The sequence below is a fragment of the Erythrolamprus reginae genome, chromosome 1 (genome assembly GCF_031021105.1).
Source record: "Erythrolamprus reginae isolate rEryReg1 chromosome 1, rEryReg1.hap1, whole genome shotgun sequence".
In the NCBI taxonomy this organism is placed as follows: Eukaryota; Metazoa; Chordata; class Lepidosauria; order Squamata; family Dipsadidae; genus Erythrolamprus; species Erythrolamprus reginae.
The window spans coordinates 395,329,463-395,351,796 of NC_091950.1; the positions used below are offsets into that span (position 1 = coordinate 395,329,463).

Consider the following 22,334-nt stretch of genomic DNA (forward strand, 5'->3'; position numbering starts at 1 on the left):
CCTAATCTCTGGGGGGAGCTGGTTCCAGAGGGTCGGGGCCGCCACAGAGAAGGCTCTTCCCCTGGGTCCTGCCAGCCGACATTGTTTAGTCGCTGGGACCTGGAGAAGGCCAACTCTGTGGGTCCTAACTGGTCGCTGCAGCAGAAGATGGTCCTGGAGATATTCTGGTCCGATGCCATGAAGGGCTTTACAGGTCATAACCAACACTTTGAATTGTGACTGGAAACTGATCAGCAACCAATGCAGACTGCGGAGTGTTGGTGAAACATGGGCATACCTAGGGAAGCCCATGATTGCTCTCACAGCTTTACATGAACTCTAAAGGAAACTGTACAGCAGGGAAAAAATATAAAAAGAAGAAGTGGTTTTCCTCTTTAGGCTGTTGAAAGTTCTACTAGGCAGCTGGATAAAGTCGTTTTGAAAATAAAGAAGAGATGGAGAGCCAAGAAATAAGAGATCTGTATAATGACTTACTTAGAAGCTTTAAGGAATGCAAAGAGGCAGTGAGAAATAGCATTGATTTTACAATTGTAAACAGGAAAGGAAGTCCTCCTTTCCTTGCAAGAATAAGATTGTAGCCTCATGTATGGTAGAAACCAGTACTGCAGACTGATTCTGCCCACAGGCTGATTCTGCGCAGCCATGCGGAGCATCAGGAAGTAAACCAGTAGCAAGAAAAATCAGAGCCCACCCTGGGTGGGGGCAATATGCTGACATTGTAAACTGCCCAGAAAGTACTATGAAGTATTATGGTGCAGTATATAAGTGCTATTGCTATATCTACTGCCAGTTACTCAAAGGTCTCCTCTCCTGACAATTTTTATACTGTATTACCAAACCTCAGAAAATAAAAGCAAGAAGCTTGAATGCTGGTAGGTTACAGAAATGATATGAATCAATTTGAAGAAAGAAATAAGAAACCCTGAAGATTTGCTAGTGGCTTTACAAATCCTGAAGATTTGCTGGTGACTTTACAAATCTATCCAATCAATTGATTTAACCTGATGACCTTAACCTTACTAACATATTGGAAAATTTTCTGCATTACCAACAGAAAAGAAAATGATTTAGCAAAGGAGAAAGCAACTTACAAGAATAAGAAGCTCTCCTGGTTTATCTTCCATCCACTGCTGGAGGGTTTGTGTTGGTATTGACTGGACTCCTGGAAACCGCTCTTCAATCCACTTGATCACCAAAGGTCTCATTTCAGAGGGTTCCCTCAAACCTGAATCTTCAAGGTCTTTCAAAAATTGGTCAGCCATTGACTTGTGAGGTTTACTGAATAAAGAACTCTTAGCTGCAAAAGTAAAAGTTGACTGCAAAAATTGCAAACAATTTTGATGGCAAAGATTATCACTTTAGTCGATATACGTATAAAATATGTTCAAGTGGTTTGTATGTCTCTTCTCTGTTTCATTTCTGCTTCTTGCTTCTCTTTCACTACAAGCATTCAGAATTTGACCTCTGGATGAATAGTACATAAAACCTGAACAATGAAAAAAAAAACATGACTGCAAAGGGAGGAGACACAGTCACAGGAAAAAGTTAATATTGCCTCCTGTTAACAAAAATCTGAAATCACTCTGCCCTTTGAACACTTAAAAAACGGAGGAGCCAAAGAGGAAAAAGGTGAGATCTAAAACAAAAGGCATATAAATTTGTTTGTAATGCATTACAGACAGTATTCTTGCACTTTTGACAGAGATGAATTTCAACCTATGTAATTTTATGATTTTTCTGTGTAATACTTTCCTCTTCAATACAACCCAATTCCAGGCTCCATTGAATTACATGATTATTTAAAACCATGCTAATCAAGCTTTGAACCTGTTTATGAAATAAACAGATTTAACTCCACAGTTGTTGATATGTCAGAGGCTGGATAGAGGAAGATTAAATGTGTCATTTTGGACATTTTTATCTTTCATATTTAAAAGTCCATTTTAAAATTAATTTTTAATGGAGTATGGAGTTTTAAATATGAAAGATAAAAATTAACAAAAACTAATATTTAAAATAAAGAAATAAGTACCAAAAATGCAGAAAAAAGAATAAATAATTCCTGAAGTATAAATGTAAATTAATGGTTAAAACATTACTTTCATGTTTTCTATTCTTTCTAGTTAACAAAAACATCCAGGTTAATTCTTTCTGTTTCACACAAAAAGTCCAAAAAGAATTTCCAAATGGCAATAAACTTCATAAATTTTATGTCTTTTTGCTGATCAAAGCTGTCAATGTAGCCATTTCAGCAAGTTCTATCATCTTCACCATCCATTCTTCCACTATGGGTACTCACATATAAAAATAAATTTCTGTAACTTTTTTCCAACTTTTTAAATTAGTCTCACAAGAAACACTTCTGGCTTTAATTGATATTAATATTTAAAATTTCCTGAATGAATGTATGTAATTGAATCCATTTTCACCTTTTTTATATATCTACCAAGTATAGAAACATAGAAACATAGAAGTCTGACGGCAGAAAAAGACCTCATGGTCCATCTAGTCTGCCCTTATACTATTTTCTGTATTTTATCTTAGTATGGATATATGTTTATCCCAGGCATGTTTAAATTCAGTTACTGTGGATTTATCTACCACGTCTGCTGGAAGTTTGTTCCAAGGATCTACTACTCTTTCAGTAAAATAATATTTTCTCATGTTGCTTTTGATCTTACCCCCAACTAACTTCAGATTGTGTCCCCTTGTTCTTGTGTTCACTTTCCTATTAAAAACACTTGCCTCCTGGACCTTATTTAACCCTTTAATATATTTAAATGTTTCGATCATGTTCCCCCTTTTCCTTCTGTCTTCCAGACTATACAGATTGAGTAAAATGTCCCACATTTCCTGTACAAATTCAATGTACTATACCTTTATACATTCTAGAATTTTTCCCCGCTGACTGGCGCATACTAACATTGTTAAATAAAAGTTCTCTTTAAGGTAATAATATAAATTTCATCCATTTCAACCACATATTCTCCCATTTATATGTGTAACCAAAAGAATCAGTCCATTTTATCATACTTTCTCCTGTTTCAAATTTCAGTAAACATGCATTTTAGAAATAACATGTTCATTATTTGTACACAGTTCTGTTTCAAACTCAGTCTTACAATGTTCAAAACCAAAAGTTATTTTACTTATGGTACTTTAAACCTTTTTAGTAATTGCATGTAGGAAAACCATTGACAAGTATATCTTTCTAATGGCAATTTTTCCTTGCATTCTTCTTCAGTAAAATCTAGCATCTTACCATAAGTTAACTATTTATGTTTAATTATAATTGTAATTCTTTAATACCATTTGTAACATTCTTCCTCTAAAGATTAGGATAGCCCTGCTGGAAGGCTTTGAAGATCTGTGTTGGGTCCCGTATATGTAAATGGCCTTTTTACCTGCTTATGTTAATACCAGAGGATAATAATATCTGTTGGTTGCTATTTGTATTTAATTTGGTATTTATATTAAAGCTACAAACTTGCTTTGACTGAACGGACTGGAATATTTTTAAAGATACCTCTGCAGACCTGGATGAACTCACAGATACTGTAACATCATACTCTAGGTTGGCCCCCCATCTTCTCCCAAATCTTCAACAAATCACTAGAGATATGCCATGTTGCTTCTTGCTTCAATTGCTCCACTATCGTCCCAGTGCCGAAGAAGCCCTCTATCAAGGAACTGAATGACTACAGACCAATTGCTCTAACATCTGTAGTTATGAAAACCTTTGAAAGACTAGTGATGTCCCACTTGAAAACCATCATGGAGCCACTGTTAGACACCCCCTGCAATTTGCACACCAAGTAAATAGTTTAGTTTAGTTTAGTTTAGTTTATTTAGATTTGTATGCCGCTCCTCTCCGCAGACTCGGGGCGGCTCACAACAAAATAACAGAAAACAATTTCAGCAAATCTAAATTTCTACTAAAAACATTTTAAAAACCCCATTTTCTAAGCACACATACATACACACATACCATTCATAAATTGTATATGCCCGGGGGAGATGTCTCAGTTCCCCCATGCCTGACGACACAGGTGGGTCTTAAGGAGTTTACGAAAGGCAAGGAGAGTAGGGGCAGTTCTAATCTCCGGGGGGAGTTGGTTCCAGAGGGTCGGGGCCACCACAGAGAAGGCTCTTCCCCTGGGGCCCGCCAACCGACTGTTTAGTTGACGGGACCCGGAGAAGGCCCACTCTGTGGGACCTAATCGGTCGCTGGGATTCGTGCGGCAGCAGGCGGTCTCGGAGATATTCTGGTCCAGTGCCATGAAGGGCTTTAAAGGTCATAACCAACACTTTGAATTGTGACCGGAAGTTGATCGGCAACCAATGCAGACTGCGGAGTGTTGGTGAAACATGGGCATACCTAGGTAGGCCCATGACTGCTCTCGCAGCTGCATTCTGCACGATCTGAAGTTTCCGAACACTTTTCAAAGGTAGCCCCATGTAGAGAGCATTACAGTAGTCGAACCTCGAGGTGATGAGGGCATGAGTGACTGTGAGCAATGAGTCCCGGTCCAAATAGGGCCGCAACTGGTGCACCAGGCGAACCTGGGCAAACGCCCCCCTCGCCACAGCTGAAAGATGTTTCTCTAATGTGAGCTGTGGATCGAGGAGGACGCCCAAGTTGCGGACCCTCTCTGAGGGGGTCAAAAGTCCCCCCCCCAGGGTAATGGAAAGAGAGATGGAATTGTCCTTGGGAGGCAAAACCCACAGCCACTCCATCTTATCCGGGTTGAGTTTGAGTCTGTTGACACCCATCCAGGCCCCAACAGCCTCCAGACACCGGCACATCACTTCCACTGCTTCGTTGACTGGACATGGGGTGGAGATGTAAAGCTGGGTATCATCAGCGTACTGATGATACCTCACCCCATGCCCTTGGATGATCTCACCCAGATCGCCAGATGCTGTTAATATGGCTCTGCACTACATCTATTCATTAAGGTTCCATTATTATTACTATTAGTCTTTTCATTGTTCCTATCATCCATCTCCTCCCACTTATGACTGTAGGATTGTAACGTTGCTCGTATCCTTACGATTTATATTATTGATTGCTGATTGCTTATTTGTATTTATATTATTGATTGCTGATTGCTTATATGATAATCATAAACATTTATTTCATGATTTTTGACAAATGTATCTTTTTATGTACACTGAGAGCATATACACCCAAAACAAATTCCTTGTGTCCAGTCACGCTTGACCAATAAAGAATTCTATTATCCTATCCTATCCTATCCTATCCTATCCTTTTAAATTGTTTCATGACTATTTGCCGTCCAGAATTATTGATTTGAGATGGCTGTCTAAACAAATGGAACAAGTAAACAAACAAACAAAAATAGAGGTTTCTGAGGAAAAAGCAAGAGAAAATTTCACATAGCAAAATGGAAGGTATTTTATACCTGTCTAAATGTGTGCTCATGAGATGGTCTCCAACTGCACAGAAATGACATTTTAAAATATTTTTTAAAATATTAAATAATATTATCATGGAAATCTTGTCACATTTACATAAATGTCAAAATGTGCTAACACTCTGCAATAAAGAATTTTTAAAAACCTGTAAGAATAACGAGTTCCCAATTTCTGTATTTAAAAAAAAAATGTGGATGTCAGAGATTGAATTACAGATCAGGTTCATATATTATACAGAATTTATAAATTCATTTCCATAACTACAAAATGTTAAATCACTACTGAGAAGCGTCCAACATGCTACACTAAAACCAAAGAACTTATATTATGGCTTAGCCTTAGTACAGGAAGGGACTTAATACATTCAAGAGCCATGATTTGGGAGTGGTTAGAAGCATTTTATTCTATCATGAGATTGCCTTAGGATGCAGCAGAAATATCTGAGAAGAGCCAATGGCAATACTTCAATAAAACACTGTTTTGTTTAGCAAACATGATCATTATTCAAAAGGAGAAAAAGGCTGTTTTTTAAAAATGCCCTCAGGAGGGCTAGATATCAGCTTCTGGCATCACTGTTACCACGGCAACGCGTCCTGGCGTCCTCCGGGAATTTCCCAGAATGCACTGAGATGCGTTGGGAGGGCTTAAGAACCGCCGCCGCCATTTTGGTGAATGGTATCGGGTGAGATCGGAATACAGTATTGTCTCCGCCACCATGGAGGGCGGTGAGTGGACGCGGCTCCGAGGAAATAACGGGACGGGGTGGGGTGCTCTGTTTCCCTTTTTAAGAGCCCTCTAAACAAACGGCGATCTCCCCTTTTATATAATTGATATTAATTCAAAAGTCACTCTCGTGATATAAGTGCATTTGTAGAGAGAAGTAAGTGAAACTCGCGTAAAAAACATGGCGGCTTCCTTGCCCCCGATACGGAATAGCCTCTTTGCTTAGGCTATCGTAAATGTAAATTAGGTGTGGCCTTGAAGGAGGAGAAATTGGTATTTAAAAGACCTCCAGCGGTTGCAGGAGCTGGGAGAGAACTTCTGCCTTTGTATCTGCTGATTACATGAGAGCAGCCACCGTCCTTCAGGTGGCCACCATATCTGTTGCTTCCCAGCAACTAATATCATATATATATATATACAGTACTGTATGTATGTATGAATATAGTCTGTGAATAAGCAGTAGACATATAAATAATAATAATAATAATTTATTAGATTTGTAAGCCACCCCTCTGTGAATAACCAAACAGCTGCTTTACAAATGATGTTCAAACTATCTACCTACCTACCTACCTATATCTCAACTCCTACCCTCAAAACCTCCCTACAGAGCACTACACACCAAGACAACCAGACGCAAGAACAGTTTTTCCCAAACACCATCACTCTGCTAAACAAATAATTCCCTCAAAACTGTCAAACTATTTACTAAGTCTTCACTACTATTACTGCTAGTTTTTTCCCATTATTCCTATCACCCATTTCCTCCCACTTATGACTGTAACTTGTTGCTTGTATCCTCAAGATTTTTATTAATATTGTTTCTTCATTGCTTATTTGGCCGTTATGACAATAGTTAAGTGGCGTACCTCATGATTCTTGACAAATCTATATTTTCTTTTAAGTACACTGAGAGCAAAGACAAATCCCTTGTATGTCCAACCACACATGGCCAATAAAGAATTCTATTCTATTCATCTACTGTCTATCTGATTTACATGCCGTCCCTCTCCAAGGACTCGGGGTGTCAAAATCAGGCAAACTATTAAGACCCTTTTATAAAGCCTTAGTAACACCCAGCTGGAATATTGCATCCAGTTTCGGCCATCACATTACCAAAAAAAAAAAGGCAGAGACTGGAAAAAGTGCAGAGAAGAGCAACAAATATGATTAAAGCCACAGTGGCACAGTGGTTAAGAGTACTGTACAGCAGTGGTCCCCAACGTTTTTTCCACCAGGGACCAGTTTCAGCAAGACAATTTTTCTATGGCCCAGTGGGGGCGGAAAGGGGCGTGGTTGGGGGCGGGATTAAGCATGGGGGTGCTGGTCCTCCCCGCCCCTCTTTCCCGCCATCGTCCTGTGGCCGGCAGAACCTGCCTCCCAAGCCCTCTTGCCCAGCGGGAGCTAAGCACTGGAGAGAGGGGGTCAGGCTGGCCCTCCTGCCTCCCCCCAGCCAAAAACGCAAAAGCGCCCCGCGGCAGAAGCCAAAAGAGGCTTGAGCCTCTCGGTCTTCCCGCCCCTCTGTCCCATCCATCGTCCTGTGGCCGGCAGAACCTGCCTCCTGAGGCCTCTTGCCCGGCGGGAGGCGAAGCGCTGGAGGGAGGGGGTGGTGGCATGAGGGCCGGCAGCTGCTGACTCCACGGACCGGTGCAACATGCCCCGCGGCCCGGTACTGGTCCACGGCCCGGTGGTTGGGGACCCCTGCTGTACAGTACTACAGGCTACTTCTGCTGATCACCGGCTACCAGCAGTTTGGCAGATCGAATTTCACCAGGCTTAAGGTTGACTCAACCTTCCATCCTTCCAAGGTGGTAAAATGAGGACCCAAGTTGTTGGGGGCAATATGCTTACTCTCTGTAAACTGCTTAGAGAAGGCTGTAAAGCACTATGAAGCAGTATATAAATCTTAGTGCTATTGCTAAAGGCCTGGAGACTAAAACATGAAGAACAGTTACAGGATTTGGGTTTGGCTAGTCTAGAGACAAGAAGGGCTAGAGGGGGCATGATAGCAGTATTCCAGTATTTGAAAGTCTGCCACAAAGAGGAGGGGGGCAATTTATTTTTGAAAGCACCAGAAGGCAGAACATGAAACAATGGATGGAAATTATTTAAGGAAAGGAGCAACTTGGAATTGGGGAGAAACTTCCTAACAGTGAGGACAATTAAAACTGTGGAACAACATGCTTTCAGTTGTTGTTTTTACCACTGGATAAAGCAAGGGTGTCAAATTTGTGACATCACATTATCATCATATTACGTATCATGACTTTTCCTCCCTTTGCTAAACCAGGGAGTGGGCGCGGCATGCGACGCATCTGGCTGACGGGCTGTGAGTTTGACAAGCAGGGAGTTGGACTAGAAAACTTCCAAGGTTTTGGAAGTTTTGGAAAACTTCCCTTCCAACTCTTGATTGATTGAACTATATAATGCAGAATGTTTTTTACTAAAGTCTGTATTAGGATATGTAGTCTGAAGTTGAATAAGAACTTTATACAGTAAATTGCTAAAGGAAAAGTGAAAGAGTAGTAGATGCTTGGAACAAACTTCCAGCAGACATGGTTGGTAAATCCACAGTAACTGAATTTAAACATGCCTGGGATAAACATATATCCATCCTAAGATAAAATACAGCAAATAGTATAAGGGCAGATGGACCATGATATTTTTTTCTGCCGTCAGTCTTCTATGTTTCTAAAACAGTATTGTTCCCAACAAGTTACTGAGGAGCTTCCATGCTGGTTTTCGGTATACTACTGTATACCTTTCATTTGTTTTGAGTTTATTAAACAGTATAACTAACATCTGATATGAATCACTCAGGTTGACTTACATGTTGACTAGGATTTTAAAATGTTGATATCAAAGACTGCATATTTTCTGAGACTCATATAGGTTACATTTCAAGAATTCCATTCTCTCTCCCCCCCCCCCCCCCATTTTAAAAGTGGCATGAAAACAACTCACCAGGTAATTAATACATGCAATATATAATATATACACTCCTTTATATTTGTCCTAGATGACACTGGAAATAGACTTCGTTTCCAACTAGAACTGGAATTTGTGCAGTGTCTGGCAAACCCCAATTACCTCAATTGTAAGTATCAAAAATACAATATAGATCAAAATCTCTTTATTGACTTCAGCCAAGCATCATAAAATCTGAGCAGAAAATTACAATACAAATACAGTATACAAAATTGAAAACTGTAAATTCATGCCCAAATTCATAGGCAATATATTTTAAAGCCAATGCCAAATATGGTGGCTAGTTGAACCTTGTTTGTTTATTTGACTAAAATCTGTGTGGTAGGATACAAATGAAAAGAAATATGATTTTAAAAAATCTCAAAGTTAATACATTAGAATTGTTGAAAACAGAAAGCTGGACATTTGGTGAGGACTAGCTGTACTGTTTTGTAATTTTATATTGGAGATTAACAATAATTTCTTACAGATTGTTCTGAGGTTATACAGAGAAAATCTATTTTAAGTAAATTTATGTTTTTATCTCTTAGTTCTTGCCCAGAGAGGATACTTCAAAGACAAAGCATTTATAAATTATTTAAAATACTTGCTCTACTGGAAGGAACCAGAGTATGCCAAATACCTAAAGTAAGTATAATAATGTTACCTCTTTTGTATTAAATATGTCTAGAGTTTACATAAAACATAGCATAAAATGGTATTTTTATTAAACACTTGCCAGTCCCTTTTTTAATGTACTGTAATTGCAAAATAAGAGAACGTGGCCAAATGCTGCGGTGAGATGAGTGTTCCCCGACTATCTAGGCAACAGAGGTGAAATTGAACTGATGCCTAACCCTTGAGAATTCTGAACTTTGTTAGTGAAGTGGTCGTTTAATAGTCTGGCAAAGAAGTTTTTTCAATGAAAATATTTTATTGATAAAACTGATTAAAAATACAGATAAATACTACAAAATACAAAATAGATTTGGAAGCATGGGTGCCATCTACAGACTGGAGAAATAATTGCAGTGATAGTAAATTTTAATTGATGTTTTTACAGTTGTTGGCCTTCAACAGGAAATCTATTTTGATATCAGAAGTACTGTGTAAGGAGTAATATGTTATTCTTCTGAAAGACAACTTGGGTCTGCCTGAATTAGATTGAAATTTGAAGAAACTTTAACCTTGAAAAGAATAAGAGATTGGGACCATAAAGATATAGACCAAGATACCAAAAAAGCTTTGGAAGCAGATACCTGTTAACAGCTGGATTTTGTAACATTAATGATTTTTGATATTGCTGACATAGAGATAAACAATTATGAAGAATTGATGATATTTTTAAAAGACCTTAATGAGGAAATAAAAGACACAAAATATGCTTCATGGGATTTAAAGAGACTTTTTTGGACTGAGAATTGGAAAGGAAAGAGAAAAAGAATTAAAGAATAATAATGACTTTAATGATAAACTAAAGGTTAACAACATTTGTAATGATGAAAATGAACATTTGTTATTGCTGTAAATTAAGATACAAAAGAACAGTATTATTGTTAATATGAGACCACAAGGTGAAAGTTACATTTTGATTCTTTATTGGATATATAGAAATGTTTGGGGGGGAAATTAAAGATGAGTTAAGATATTAAAGGAGAGAAAGCAATGAGGCCTAAAATTAAGAAGCACAAGAAATAACAATTAGCTGTGCAACCTGGCTGTAGCAACAAATTTAGAATACAATTGAATTGGCTGTTTGTAGTCCCAGGAGACATAACTAGGATAAAGAGGTAGCACATGTTAAAATACATGTACCAAAAGACAAAATTTAAATATATTAGATAGGAGATTTGAAAAAAGAGGAATGATTATGATAGGTAACAAATAGAGAAACATTTTAATCTGTTGTGTAATTATAATAGAACTATCCAGTTAGGAAAGGATTTAGAGAGGGGATGGGAAGTAGGAAGAAAGGAGAGAAAGAGGAGAGGGGAGAAAAAAGTGGAAAGGAGGAGGAAGGAGAAGGGAATGTTAGTAAAAGGAGGGAAAAGGAGTAAGAAAATAGGTAGTAGAGGCAGAATAGTCCTCTGAGATAGAAAGAGGGAAGTGGAGAGAAGAAAGTTGGATACAGATGAAATAATATAAAGCAAACCTGGAATGTGATGTAGTTTATTGTACTTGAAACATGACATATGCATATTAAGTTGTATTGACGGTATATGAAGCTGTATGTTGAATGTGGAGAAAAATAAAAAATTATTTAAAAAACCCCCAAAACTAAAATATTATTAACACGCATGCTTGTTTATTAGATATACTAGAAACCCGGCAATTTGCTTTGAGAATATTTTAAAATTCCTTCCTTCCCACTTATAGAATTCTTTATTTGTTGTCAAGGAAAAGCATTAAAAAGTATCTTATAATATATTCTTGTATTATGAAGGTATCCCCAGTGCCTACATATGCTAGAACTGCTCCAATATGAACATTTTCGTAAAGAACTGGTGAATGCGCAGTGTGCAAAATTCATTGATGAGCAACAGATACTCCACTGGCAACACTATTCCCGCAAGCGGATGCGCCTCCAGCAGGCCCTTGCAGAACAACAGCAGCAGCAACAGCAGAACAGCACCTCTGTCAAGTGAGCCATTAGGCGCTACAAAAACTCCTTGCAAGGGCAGAAGGCACCTGTGGATTTAATCTGGAGCATTGTTACCTGGAATGCCTTAGCACGGTGATGATGTTAGTAAAACGTTGTGGAGGTTTAACAGCTTCAGTTTGGAATTTTAGATTTGCCGCAAACAATTTCTTCAAGATGTAAGAGATTGTTATATCTTGAATTAAAGGTGTCGATGTGTTTCCTAATACTGTATAGTAGAAGAGTATTTTGGAACATTTATTGTGAAGTAAAAGTGGCTAAACATTTTTGTTGTATGTCAATTTGTGGGTGTTAGCAGATGGTGTTCTGGCTATCTCTTAATCCATAGGAATTAGCCTTGTACTCCTATATCCTGTGATTTGGATGTAGAGCATCAGCAATAACTAACAGGTGGGAAAACTTGTTAACTATAGCTTACAGCATGACTCTGAGACAGGCGACTTGAGGTTTACTTTTCATGGATAGTTTGGTTGTACTACACACTTTACAGCATTGGTTCTCAACCTGGGAGTCAGGACCCCTTTGGGGGTCAAATAACCGTTTCACAGGGGTCGCCTAAGACCATGGGAAAAGACAAATTTCCCATGGTGTTAGGAACTAAAGCTTCTATTCTGGCACCATGGAACACACATTTTTACAATCTGACCAGACGTTTACAGTGGGGGTGTTCCTCTGACCTTCCTGCCAATCATCTTAAAGCTATGTTGGGAGAATTGGTGCTAGACTTATGGTTGGGGGTCACCACAACATAAGGACCTATATTAAGGGGTTGCGACATTAGAAAGGTTGAGAATTACTGGTTTACAGGGTTGGACTAGATCAGAGTTCACCAACCTTTCAGATCTCAGGGACCACTGAATTCATAATTTTATATCCCGTAGATCACTAATATGATCTGCCTAATGACTGGGTGGCTAGGTGGTCATGTGACTGAGAGGGTGCGGGCAACTCAATGTCACTTATATAAAGGGGTACCTCTACTCGCAGATCATATTAGTGGTCCATGGGATTTAAAATTATGAATTTAGTGGTCCCTGAGATCTGAAAGGATGGTGATCCCTGATCTAGTCCTCAGAAAAGTCTTTTTTAAAGTCATTGTAAATGTATAGATTAATTATACTTTCTCATACTTGTCCTGGTATTCCCTAACTAGAGGTTTACTAAATATAAGAACAATACATGGCTTCATTACTTAGAATAGCTAATAATAGCTAATAGCCTTCCATCCTTCCGAGGTGGGTAAAATGAGGACCCAGATTGTGGGGGCAATAAGCTGGTTCTGTTAAAAAGTGCTATTGCTAATATGTTGTAAGCCGCCCTGAGTCCAAGGAGAAGGGCGGCATAAAAATTGAATAAATAAAAAATAAATAAAATAAAAATATATAAATTATTCTAAGTAATGAAGCTATATAATTTACTCTTTGAAAGAAACTCAACAGTCTTAATGCAGTGGGGGTTCATTTAAAATGTATAAAATAGTAAATTACTGCAGAAGCCTGAAATTATTTCTAAAATTTGCCGTAGACAGTGAAAGTAAGGGAGCAAAATCTAATCTTATGAATAGATATCCAGTCTCCAGCAAATGGGTTCATATGAACTAGCCACAATTTCAACTGATATGCAGTTTTACAGTAATTTTATTTAATTTTGTTGGCTCGTAGAATACAATTTATTCACTTGCAGTTTGACATGATAATGATTTCATCTAAAAGCACTTCCTCTGCTGGTAATAGCTTCAATTACTTAGTCCTCTGTAAACAGCATTCGCACAAGGTTAGGTTTAAAGCAGTCTTCTTCCACCAGCTTCTGAGACTGAAACAAAATAGGATATATTATTGCTTTTCCAAGTATGATAGGAGATCTAACTCCCTTGTAGAAATATTCCTTTCTATGTACTGTTGTTATATTGCTAAGTAACTTAAAAGTTACATGGCTTATTTTGGGATACTTTTTTCTCAACTGCATTCTTTTCAGTTCTTCTAGTACTTCCACAATCCCACTTTGGCTATCAACTCTACTTTTAGAAGACACAAAATTATATCTGCTAAATTACTCAATTACCACAAAGGAGAAATAGTTTATCCATTAAGATACCAGACAATAACTCTTTGGACACTTCTGAGATTTATACAAGATTAGACCAATTTTTTTTTGCAAATATAATTTCTTTATAGGTTTATCATTTTTACTTGAGAGTAATAAAGCCAGGCTTAATAATAGTGATGAAACAATTCTGCTAAGTACTATAGTCTTTTGAGCACATTTAACACTTTCCAAATTAATTAGAAAATGTATATACTTACAGTTCCATATTTGAGAAGTGTAGGCACACCAGTTAACTTAAGTTCCTTCTTGAATTCATTATTGGGATTTTTCCAGCTATGGAGAAAATAAAACAATGGTTTTATATCTTAAAATATATTTGAAAGTTGGAAAAAAACCATTTTTGTTAATATTTTGTGTGAAAAAAATGAGAAAATGGAAGTTGCTATATCTGACTGACTGACTGAGAAAGGCAAACTTTTGGTAAAAGTAAATTACCATTGATGTGATGAGATCCAGACAGATGAGTACAATGCACTCAATCATCTTTTTCAAACATTGTTACTATTCAAAAAACATAACTTTCAGATGGTGAAAAGCAAAATCTTTCAAATACACAAGACAGCTGCTATGTGTGGAAATTATATGAAAATAAACTGCAGTTACTGCACATTTGCAATTTTTTAGATTCAAACAAAGCATAACAGCTGGATCAGAATGCAGCAGTATAAAAGGTTCTGGGTATGTATCAGCACATACTTCCAGATGCTGATCATCAGCTATAAAGCTCTATACATGGCATAGGGCCTAGTTGGTTTAGGAAATCTTTAATGTTTAATTGGATTTGTATGTCGCCCCTCTACGAGGACTCGGGGCAAATGCCTTTCTCCAACTGTTTCTGTAAAAAAATGCAACAGAATAGGCATGCTCAGATCCCATCTTTTAAACAGTGCTGTCTTATAGAACCTCGTAGGTGTGTCATCTTGGTTGGAGTGAGTACTGTTGTTTACAATGGGTTTTTGAATATTCATTCCATTTTTAATGTGTGCTGTCCAAGTGAGTGGAAAGACCTAGAAATTTATATAATACTTGACAGATAAAACCCATTTGATTTCTTGTAAACTCTCTAGAATCATGTAACAATGGGATGGGCAGCTGTATAATCAAATTTCAGAGTTCAAAATGGTAAAGTTCAGCTGATAAGAGAAGTGGCAGAAAGGAAAGCAAACTATTGCAGGGAATCTGAGTAATCATCTGTCTCAAAATTGTACCTAAACTAAAGCCACTATTTCTGTAACTTAGGAGTTCCTTTTAATTTAAAAAGTTGGTTTTTTTGTTGTTGATTGAGGATATTCTGCACATGGAGATTTTCAAATATCTTTACCACATTAAGACCCTTGTACAACCTGACAACAGACTAAATGTTACACTTTTATGAACCCTATCTGCAATACTTATTTGGTTGGCTGAACCAAAGTAACACCTACCACTTTTTGCAAAATGTCTTTACTTACTAGTCCCTGGGTCCTACTTGGCAGTAAATGAATATAGATCCATCTGGCAGGTTTGGGAGTTCAGCTCGTACAATGGGTTCAGCTAGAATTAAAGAGAAAGGTTTCCAATTAGACCTCACGGAAGAAATGCTAGTAATAGATTTTATCCTGCAACTTTTCATCTCTATGCCCTCCTTTCCAACTTGTAGTACCCGCTCCCAGTTTGACTAGAACCTCCATTGAACCGGAGCATCCAACACTGGAAACTTTTAAGAAGAGATTGGACAATCACTTGTTCAGAATGGTATAGGGCAGTGGTTTTCAACCTTTCTAATGCCATGACTCCTTAATACAGTTCCTCATGTTGTGGTGACCCCCAGCCATATGTCTAGCGCCAATTCTCCCAACAGAGCTTTAAGATGATTGGCAGAAAGGTCAGAGGGGCACCCCCAGTGTAAACGCCTGATTGGATTGTAAAAATGTGTTCCAAGGCGCCAGAATAGCTTTAGTTCCTAACACCATGGGAAATTTGTCTCCCCGCCCCACATCTTAGGCGACCCCTGTAAAATGGTCATTCGACCCCCAAACGGGTTCTAACCCCCAGGTTGAGAACCACTGGTATAGGGTTTCCTGCCTGAGCAGGGGGCTTTGGACTACAACAGGGGTCTCCAACCTTGGCAACTTTAAGATTTGTGGACTCCAACTCCCAGAATTCCTCAGCCAGCAAAGCAAAGCTGGCTGAGGAATTCTGGAAATTGAAGTCCACAAATCTTAAAGTTGCCAAGGTTGGAGACCCTTGGAATAGAAGACCTCCAAGGTCCCTTCCAACTCTATTCAATTCTGCTCTTGTTAGGCTAGACCAGTGGTAGGCAAATTTGGCTCTTCTATGACATGTGGACTTCAACTCCCAGAATTCCTGACCTGGCATGATTGACTCAGGAATTCTGGGAGTTGAAGCAATTTTGCCTACCCCTGGGCTAGTCCATATGACACATAAGTGACACCTGCATATAAGCAGGGGCTAACAAGACTTTGCATTTGAAATCCATCAAAAGAAAGTATGGACAACTTCTCAGGTAACCTTTTAAGGCAGTTCAGCAACCACTATTTTACAGGAGAAAAATGAGGAATATTTAAACCTGGGGAAGACCTTGTCGGTCAAAAAACCCTTTGCAGAAGGGGTCCTCAAACTTGGCAACTTTAAGACTTGTGGACCTCTGCTTTTGCAGCTTCCATTTAACAGTCTCTCTCTGCGAGGAAAAAGCAGTAGCAAAAACAACAACAACAATAATAATAGATTTGTATGCCGCCCCTCTCCAAAGACTCAAGAGATGGCTTACCCTTAACACAATCTGGGCACCAACTACTCCCGCTGGTTGGATCCTTGTCGCCGCTAAAATAGGCGAACACGTCGCCACGCTGCTCCTGTTCGAGGGCGACCCGAACGAACTCCTCGTAGCCGCGCACCGAGATTTCCTCCCAACCCATGATGGATATTCACGAGCCTGGGCGGAAGTGTGGAAAGGCGAAAAAAAGGAAAAGCCAGGACCACGCCCCCTCCCCGAGGATGGTGGCCGCCCGGGCCCAAAACTTTCAAAAGCATTTTCAAGGATTAGATAGAAGGCGTGGCGACTTTTCTCGGGAGCTAATTGGCCCTAATCGCCATCCGTTGTCCTGGAACCTGTTTCGAGGCGTCCTTGAAAGCGCCGGTTGCCAAGGAAGCAAGGAGAAGGCGGGAGCGGCTCAGCCTGTAAGCTGGAGCCCCGCTGTGGCTCTGTAGCCTTCTTCCGGGAATTCCTCAGGTTGGTGGTCCCGTGTTGTTTTTCCTTGGAGAGAGAAGGGGAAGAGGAAAGGGAACCTCATCCTGATTTTTGCACTGATTTTGCTGCTGCAGGGCCAAAGATCCTGCTCCTTGCAGCGGCTTAACAATACAAAAATATATTGGCTGTAAGTGCTGCTTAGAGATGGGTTGCATTGGAGGGGTCCTTAGTGTTGTCTGATCTTGGTTGGCCCGAAGGTGCTTTTTTTTTTCCCAAGAGGCAACTGGACTTTCTAATTTTTCTTTGAGGTCGTTTCGCTTCTCATCCAAGAAGCTTCTTCAGCTCTTGGATGAGAAGCAAAACATCTTCAAACAATAGAATAGAGCAGAACAGAACAGAATAGAATTCTTTATTGTCCAAGTGCGATTGGACACACAAGGGATTTGTCTTTGGTGCATATGCTCTCAGTGTACATAAAAGAAAAGATACATTTGTCAAGAATCATGAGGTACAAATCAAGGTCAAGAATCATAGGGTACAAATAAGTAATCAGGAAACAATCAAGGTGCAAAAAAGGGCAACAAGAATGATCAAGGGAATGGAGCATCTGTCTTATGAAACCAGGTTGCAATGCCTTAGTCTCTTCAGCCTTGAAAGATGGTGTGACTTGGTCGAAGTGTATAAAATCATGCATGCAATAGAAAAGGTGGATAGAGAAAAAATCTTTTCTCTATCACACAATATTAGGACAAGGGGGCACTCCCTAAATCTCATAGGTAAGAAAGTGAGGACAAATCAAGGGAAATATTTCTTCACCCAGAGGGTCGTTGGTTTATGGAATTAACTTCCAGAAGAGGTTGTGACAGCTGTCAGCCTGGATAGCTTCAAGGCAGGATCAGACAGATTCATGGATGCCAAGTGTATCGGTGGTTATTGAAATGGATGTCCATGTGCCGCCTCTATGTTTGGTTGAGGCAGGCAGGAGTCCCCTGGGTACCATTTGTTGGGGGTCAGGAGAAAGGGAGGGTCTTGCCTCCTCTTTCTGCTGAAGATCCCCATGGACAATTGGTGGGCCACCCAGAATGCTGGACTCGATGGGCTTTTGCCTGATTCAGCATGGCTCTTCTTATGGTCTTATGTTCTTAATATTAGAAACATAGAAACATAGAAGACTGACGGCAGAAAAAGACCACATGATCTATCTAGTCTGCCCTTATACTATTTTTTGTATTTTATCTTAGGATAGATATATGTTTATCCCAGGCATATTTAATTTCAGTTACTGTGGATTTACCAACCACGTCTGCTGGAAGTGTTTTCCAAGGATCTACTTCTATTTCAGTAAAATAATATTCAGTACAATAATATTAATATAAGTCATCAAGATACAAGCAACAAGTTACAATCCTACAGTTGTAAGTGGGAGGAGATGGGTGATAGGAATGTTGAGAAGAGTAATACTAATAGTAGTGTAGGCTTAGTGAATAGTTTGGCAGTGTTGAGGGAATTATTTGCTTAGCAGAGTGATGGCATTGAGGGGGGACACTGTTCTTGTGTCTAGTGGTCTTGGTGTGCGGTGCTCTATGGCAGTGTTTCCCAACCTTGGCAACTTGAAGATATCTGGACTTCAACTCCCAGAATTCCCCAGCCAGCATTTGTTGGCTGGGAATTCTGGGAGTTGAAGTCCAGATATCTTCAAGTTGCCAAGGTTGGGAAACACTGCTCTATGGCATCGTTTTGAGGGTAGGAGTTGAAGCAGTTTGTGTCCAGGATGTGAGGTCTCTGTAAATATTTTCATGGCCCTCTTTTTGACTCCTACGGTATACAGGTCCTCACTAGAAGGCAGGTTGGCAGTAACTGTTTTTTCTTCAGTTCTGATTATCCTCTGAAGTCTGTGTCTTGTTGGGTTGCAGAACCAAACCAGACAGTTATAGAGGTGCAGTGACAGATGAAAAACCAGAAAGTCCAATTGCGAAGCAACTTGGGACAACCGTGCCCTGGATGACTGAAAAACTTTTTTGTCCTGCTTTTTAAGAGAGAGCTTAAAGGCTCACCTGTTGTAAGAGTTTGTTTATCAAATTTGTATGGCTGCTCCTCTCTCAGGCAATAAAACCAGTAATTAAAATATTCTACAAAACCAGTTGAAAAAAATAGATAAAAACAAACGAAATAATTCCATAACTTTTTAAAAAGGTAATCTTAACATTTGTATTCTAAGCATTGTAAGGGCTGATGAGAGAATTGCAATTCTAAGCATGCTCAGAAAATCAAAATTCTTATGTCTAATTACCTTTCAGCTAAGGAAACAGAATGTATTTATGTTAATGGCAATTTAATATTTGGTGACTTTCAGCAACTTCATAAACATCAGGAGCTTGAGCTTCTGAAAATTATGATGGAGCTGCGAAAAGCAACTACAACCACTATTCCTTTGGCATCCCATCCACAAATGGCCAAAAGTGATACAAAATCCCCGCAGATACAGGTAATACGCAGCATCAGCATCTTCTGTGGATTTTACGTGATGAAATGCTAACATATAATAACATTGCCAATATGTATTCTAGCATTGCCAGTTGTCATGTTTTTAAAATGTGAGGGTGCTGATTCTTAGCAACATATTGCATGGGATTTGTCCTTTTAATATTAATTATCATAAACCTGGTAAGTAAAATCCTGCCTGAATTTGTTTTTATGTTTTCTGCCTTTAAATAAGTTGCATACAACCTCTTGCATTCATACAAACATTTTTCCATGTATGAATTGAGGTATAAGACCTATTTACGAATCCCAGCGGCCGATTGGGTCCCACAGAGTTGGCCTTCTCCGGGTCCCGTCATTTAAACAATGTCAGCTGGCGGGACCCAGGGGAAGAGCCTTCTTTGTGGCGGTCCCAGCCATCTGGAATCAACTCCCCCCAGAGATTTGAATTGCCCTCACCCTCCCCATCTTCTGAAAGATGTTAAAGACTCACCTATGTCACCAGGCATGGGGGGATTAATTCCTCCCTCTCTTCTGACTATAGCACTTGAGAATGTTATGACTGTGTCATATTGATTGTTTTTAATATTAAGGGGTTTTAATTCTACTTTTTATTAATTGGATTTGTATCATCATTACTGTATTTGTTGTTGTTGTGAGCCGCCCTGAGTCTTCGGAGAGGGGCGGCATACAAATCTAATTAATAATAATAATAATAATAATAATAATTATTATTATTATTATTATTATTATTATTATTATTATTATTATGTTGGGGATTTCTCAGAGGAATATGAGAGGAATTATGGAAATCTAAGCTCCACACCTGACTTCTTTCCTTCAGTTTGCAGAGCAATTATTATTGCTTCTCTAAAGTTAGTTTCAGGTATATTTTGGGCTATATACTGTTAACTGTTCTCTGTGTGGAGAAGCTAACAGATAATGATGTTAGTATAAGGTGCATTGTTTTTTTAATTAAGTAGTCTACTTTTTAGTCAACTGGTTTGGGAAATAATTTAAGATCCTTGTAAGCTGCTTATTCTATGCTTGTGCATAGAAACCTGAGCAAACCTATATACTAGAATATATAGTGGTCTCCGCTGCCTAGATAGATTGATTGATTGATAGATAGATAGATAGATAGATAGATAGATAGATAGATAGATAGATAGATAGATAGATAGATAGATAGATAGATATGCCACCCCTCTCCCAGGACAGGGGTGGCTTACATTAATCCAGTGTTTCGCATTCACTGGCTGGGGAATTCTGGGAGTTGAAGTCCAAATGTCTTCAAGTTGCCAAGGTTGGGAAACACTGCATTAATCCTCACCACAACTCTTTCAAGTCACTTGAACTTCTAGGGAGTGATGGGTTCAGTTGTCCAATGGTTTTTTTATGTGTGTGGTTAAACAAGGATTTGCATTTGGGTGATTTTCATCCAATACTCATCTTGCACCACACTGTCTCTTTTAAATGTTTGGAACAGTTGCAGTTTAGCCGGAATGTTCCTGCATTGCCTGAAAACCTCTCAGTCCACTACACCAATCCCTGTCCAATTGTCATAGAGAAGTTGAAACAGCCAGCAACTCAACAGAATCAAGGTGCTGGTGATGGACCTGATCTGAGGAGCTCCGTTGAATTCTCGGTTGTCTCTCAAGAGAAGCTCAACCTGGCTGTTCAGATGGCCAGAAGGGATGTGAAAAGAAAGCACCTGCAAGAACAAGTGAAGCAGCATCTCACCAAGATGAACAAGGGCCCCGCTGGATTTCATTGGGGAAAGGAATCGGGGAATGCTGCAGTGTTGAAAGCACCTAGGCCCCACTCGAAATACGAACACCAGCACAGTAACCTTTCAAAGATGGAGAGGAACCACACTGGAGCAAAAGTCCTCCTTTGTGACCCAAGTCATGTCAAGTCAGAACCCCCTTTGTCTGATTCCCCACCAACACATGATCCAGGACCTGGGCCCAAAAAGGAGGAAGACAAATGTGCCATAGAAATCAGAAGGCTACAAAAAGAGCTTCAGACTTACATTCAGAAAATTGAATTCCTAGCAACAAAAGGTAAGGGGGAAATCTGACTTAAATGAAGATGTAATGTAAGAAAATAGAAGAGATACAGGTCGCTCTCTTGGCCTAACAAGATAGATAATAAGTCTGTGACTGGTAGTAATAATAATAATAATAATAATAATAATAATAATAATAATAATAATTATTATTATTATTATTATTATTATTATTAATTAGATTTGTATGCCGCCCCTCTCCGAAGACTCGGGGCGGCTCACAAAAGTAATAAGAAACAGTGTAACAATGGGACAAATTTAATAATAAAAATATATATATAAACCCCAACAATTAAAAACCATACAGCACATACATATCAAACATGACATATAAAAAGCCTGGGGGAGATGTCTTAGTTCCCCCATGCCTGGCAATACAGGTGGGTCTTGAGTAACTTGCGAAAGACAAGGAGGATGGGGGCCGTTCTAATCTCCGGGGGGAGTTGGTTCCAGAGGGCTGGGGCCGCCACAGAGAAGACTCTTCCCCTGGGGCCCACCAAACTACATTGTTTGGTTGACTGGACCCGGAGAAGGCCAACTTTGTGGAACCTTATCAGCCGCTGGGATTCGTGCGGTAGAAGGTGGTTCCGGAGGTATTCTGGTCCAATGCCATGTAGGGCTTTAAATGTCATTACCAACACAGAAGAATCTTCATGGATTTCATCTGTTTCCCACTGAATGGAGGCTTTGAATTCAAT

General features: G+C 39.2%; 3 protein-coding genes across 5 annotated transcripts in view; 2 read left to right on the forward strand and 1 right to left on the reverse strand.

Annotated features, from left to right (window-relative positions):
* The first annotated feature begins 6,082 nt into the window (after positions 1–6,082).
* On the forward strand, positions 6,083–12,054 carry MED31 (mediator complex subunit 31). Its single transcript, XM_070735024.1, has 4 exons — positions 6,083–6,164; positions 9,182–9,259; positions 9,681–9,777; positions 11,573–12,054. Exons 1-4 carry the CDS (start codon positions 6,155–6,157, stop codon positions 11,772–11,774), a joined length of 387 nt encoding a protein of 128 aa, XP_070591125.1. The 5' UTR covers positions 6,083–6,154; the 3' UTR covers positions 11,775–12,054.
* A 1,353-nt stretch (positions 12,055–13,407) lies between these two features.
* On the reverse strand, positions 13,408–16,859 carry TXNDC17 (thioredoxin domain containing 17). Its single transcript, XM_070735025.1, has 4 exons — positions 16,665–16,859; positions 15,346–15,427; positions 14,092–14,167; positions 13,408–13,600 (listed from the first exon to the last, which is right to left on the reverse strand). Exons 1-4 carry the CDS (start codon positions 16,810–16,812, stop codon positions 13,532–13,534), a joined length of 375 nt encoding a protein of 124 aa, XP_070591126.1. The 5' UTR covers positions 16,813–16,859; the 3' UTR covers positions 13,408–13,531.
* A 173-nt stretch (positions 16,860–17,032) lies between these two features.
* KIAA0753 (KIAA0753 ortholog) overlaps positions 17,033–22,334 on the forward strand; it is a 36,970-nt gene continuing 31,668 nt past the window's right edge. For 2 of the 3 annotated variants that reach the window (XM_070735021.1, XM_070735023.1), the window contains exons 1-3: positions 17,033–17,126; positions 19,438–19,569; positions 21,055–21,631. In XM_070735021.1, coding sequence (XP_070591122.1) covers positions 19,477–19,569; positions 21,055–21,631 — 670 coding nt within the window. In that variant the 5' untranslated portion in view covers positions 17,033–17,126; positions 19,438–19,476. Of the gene's footprint in view, positions 17,272–19,437; positions 19,570–21,054; positions 21,632–22,334 lie in introns of all 3 variants that reach the window. The other variant, XM_070735022.1, reaches the window with a different exon arrangement.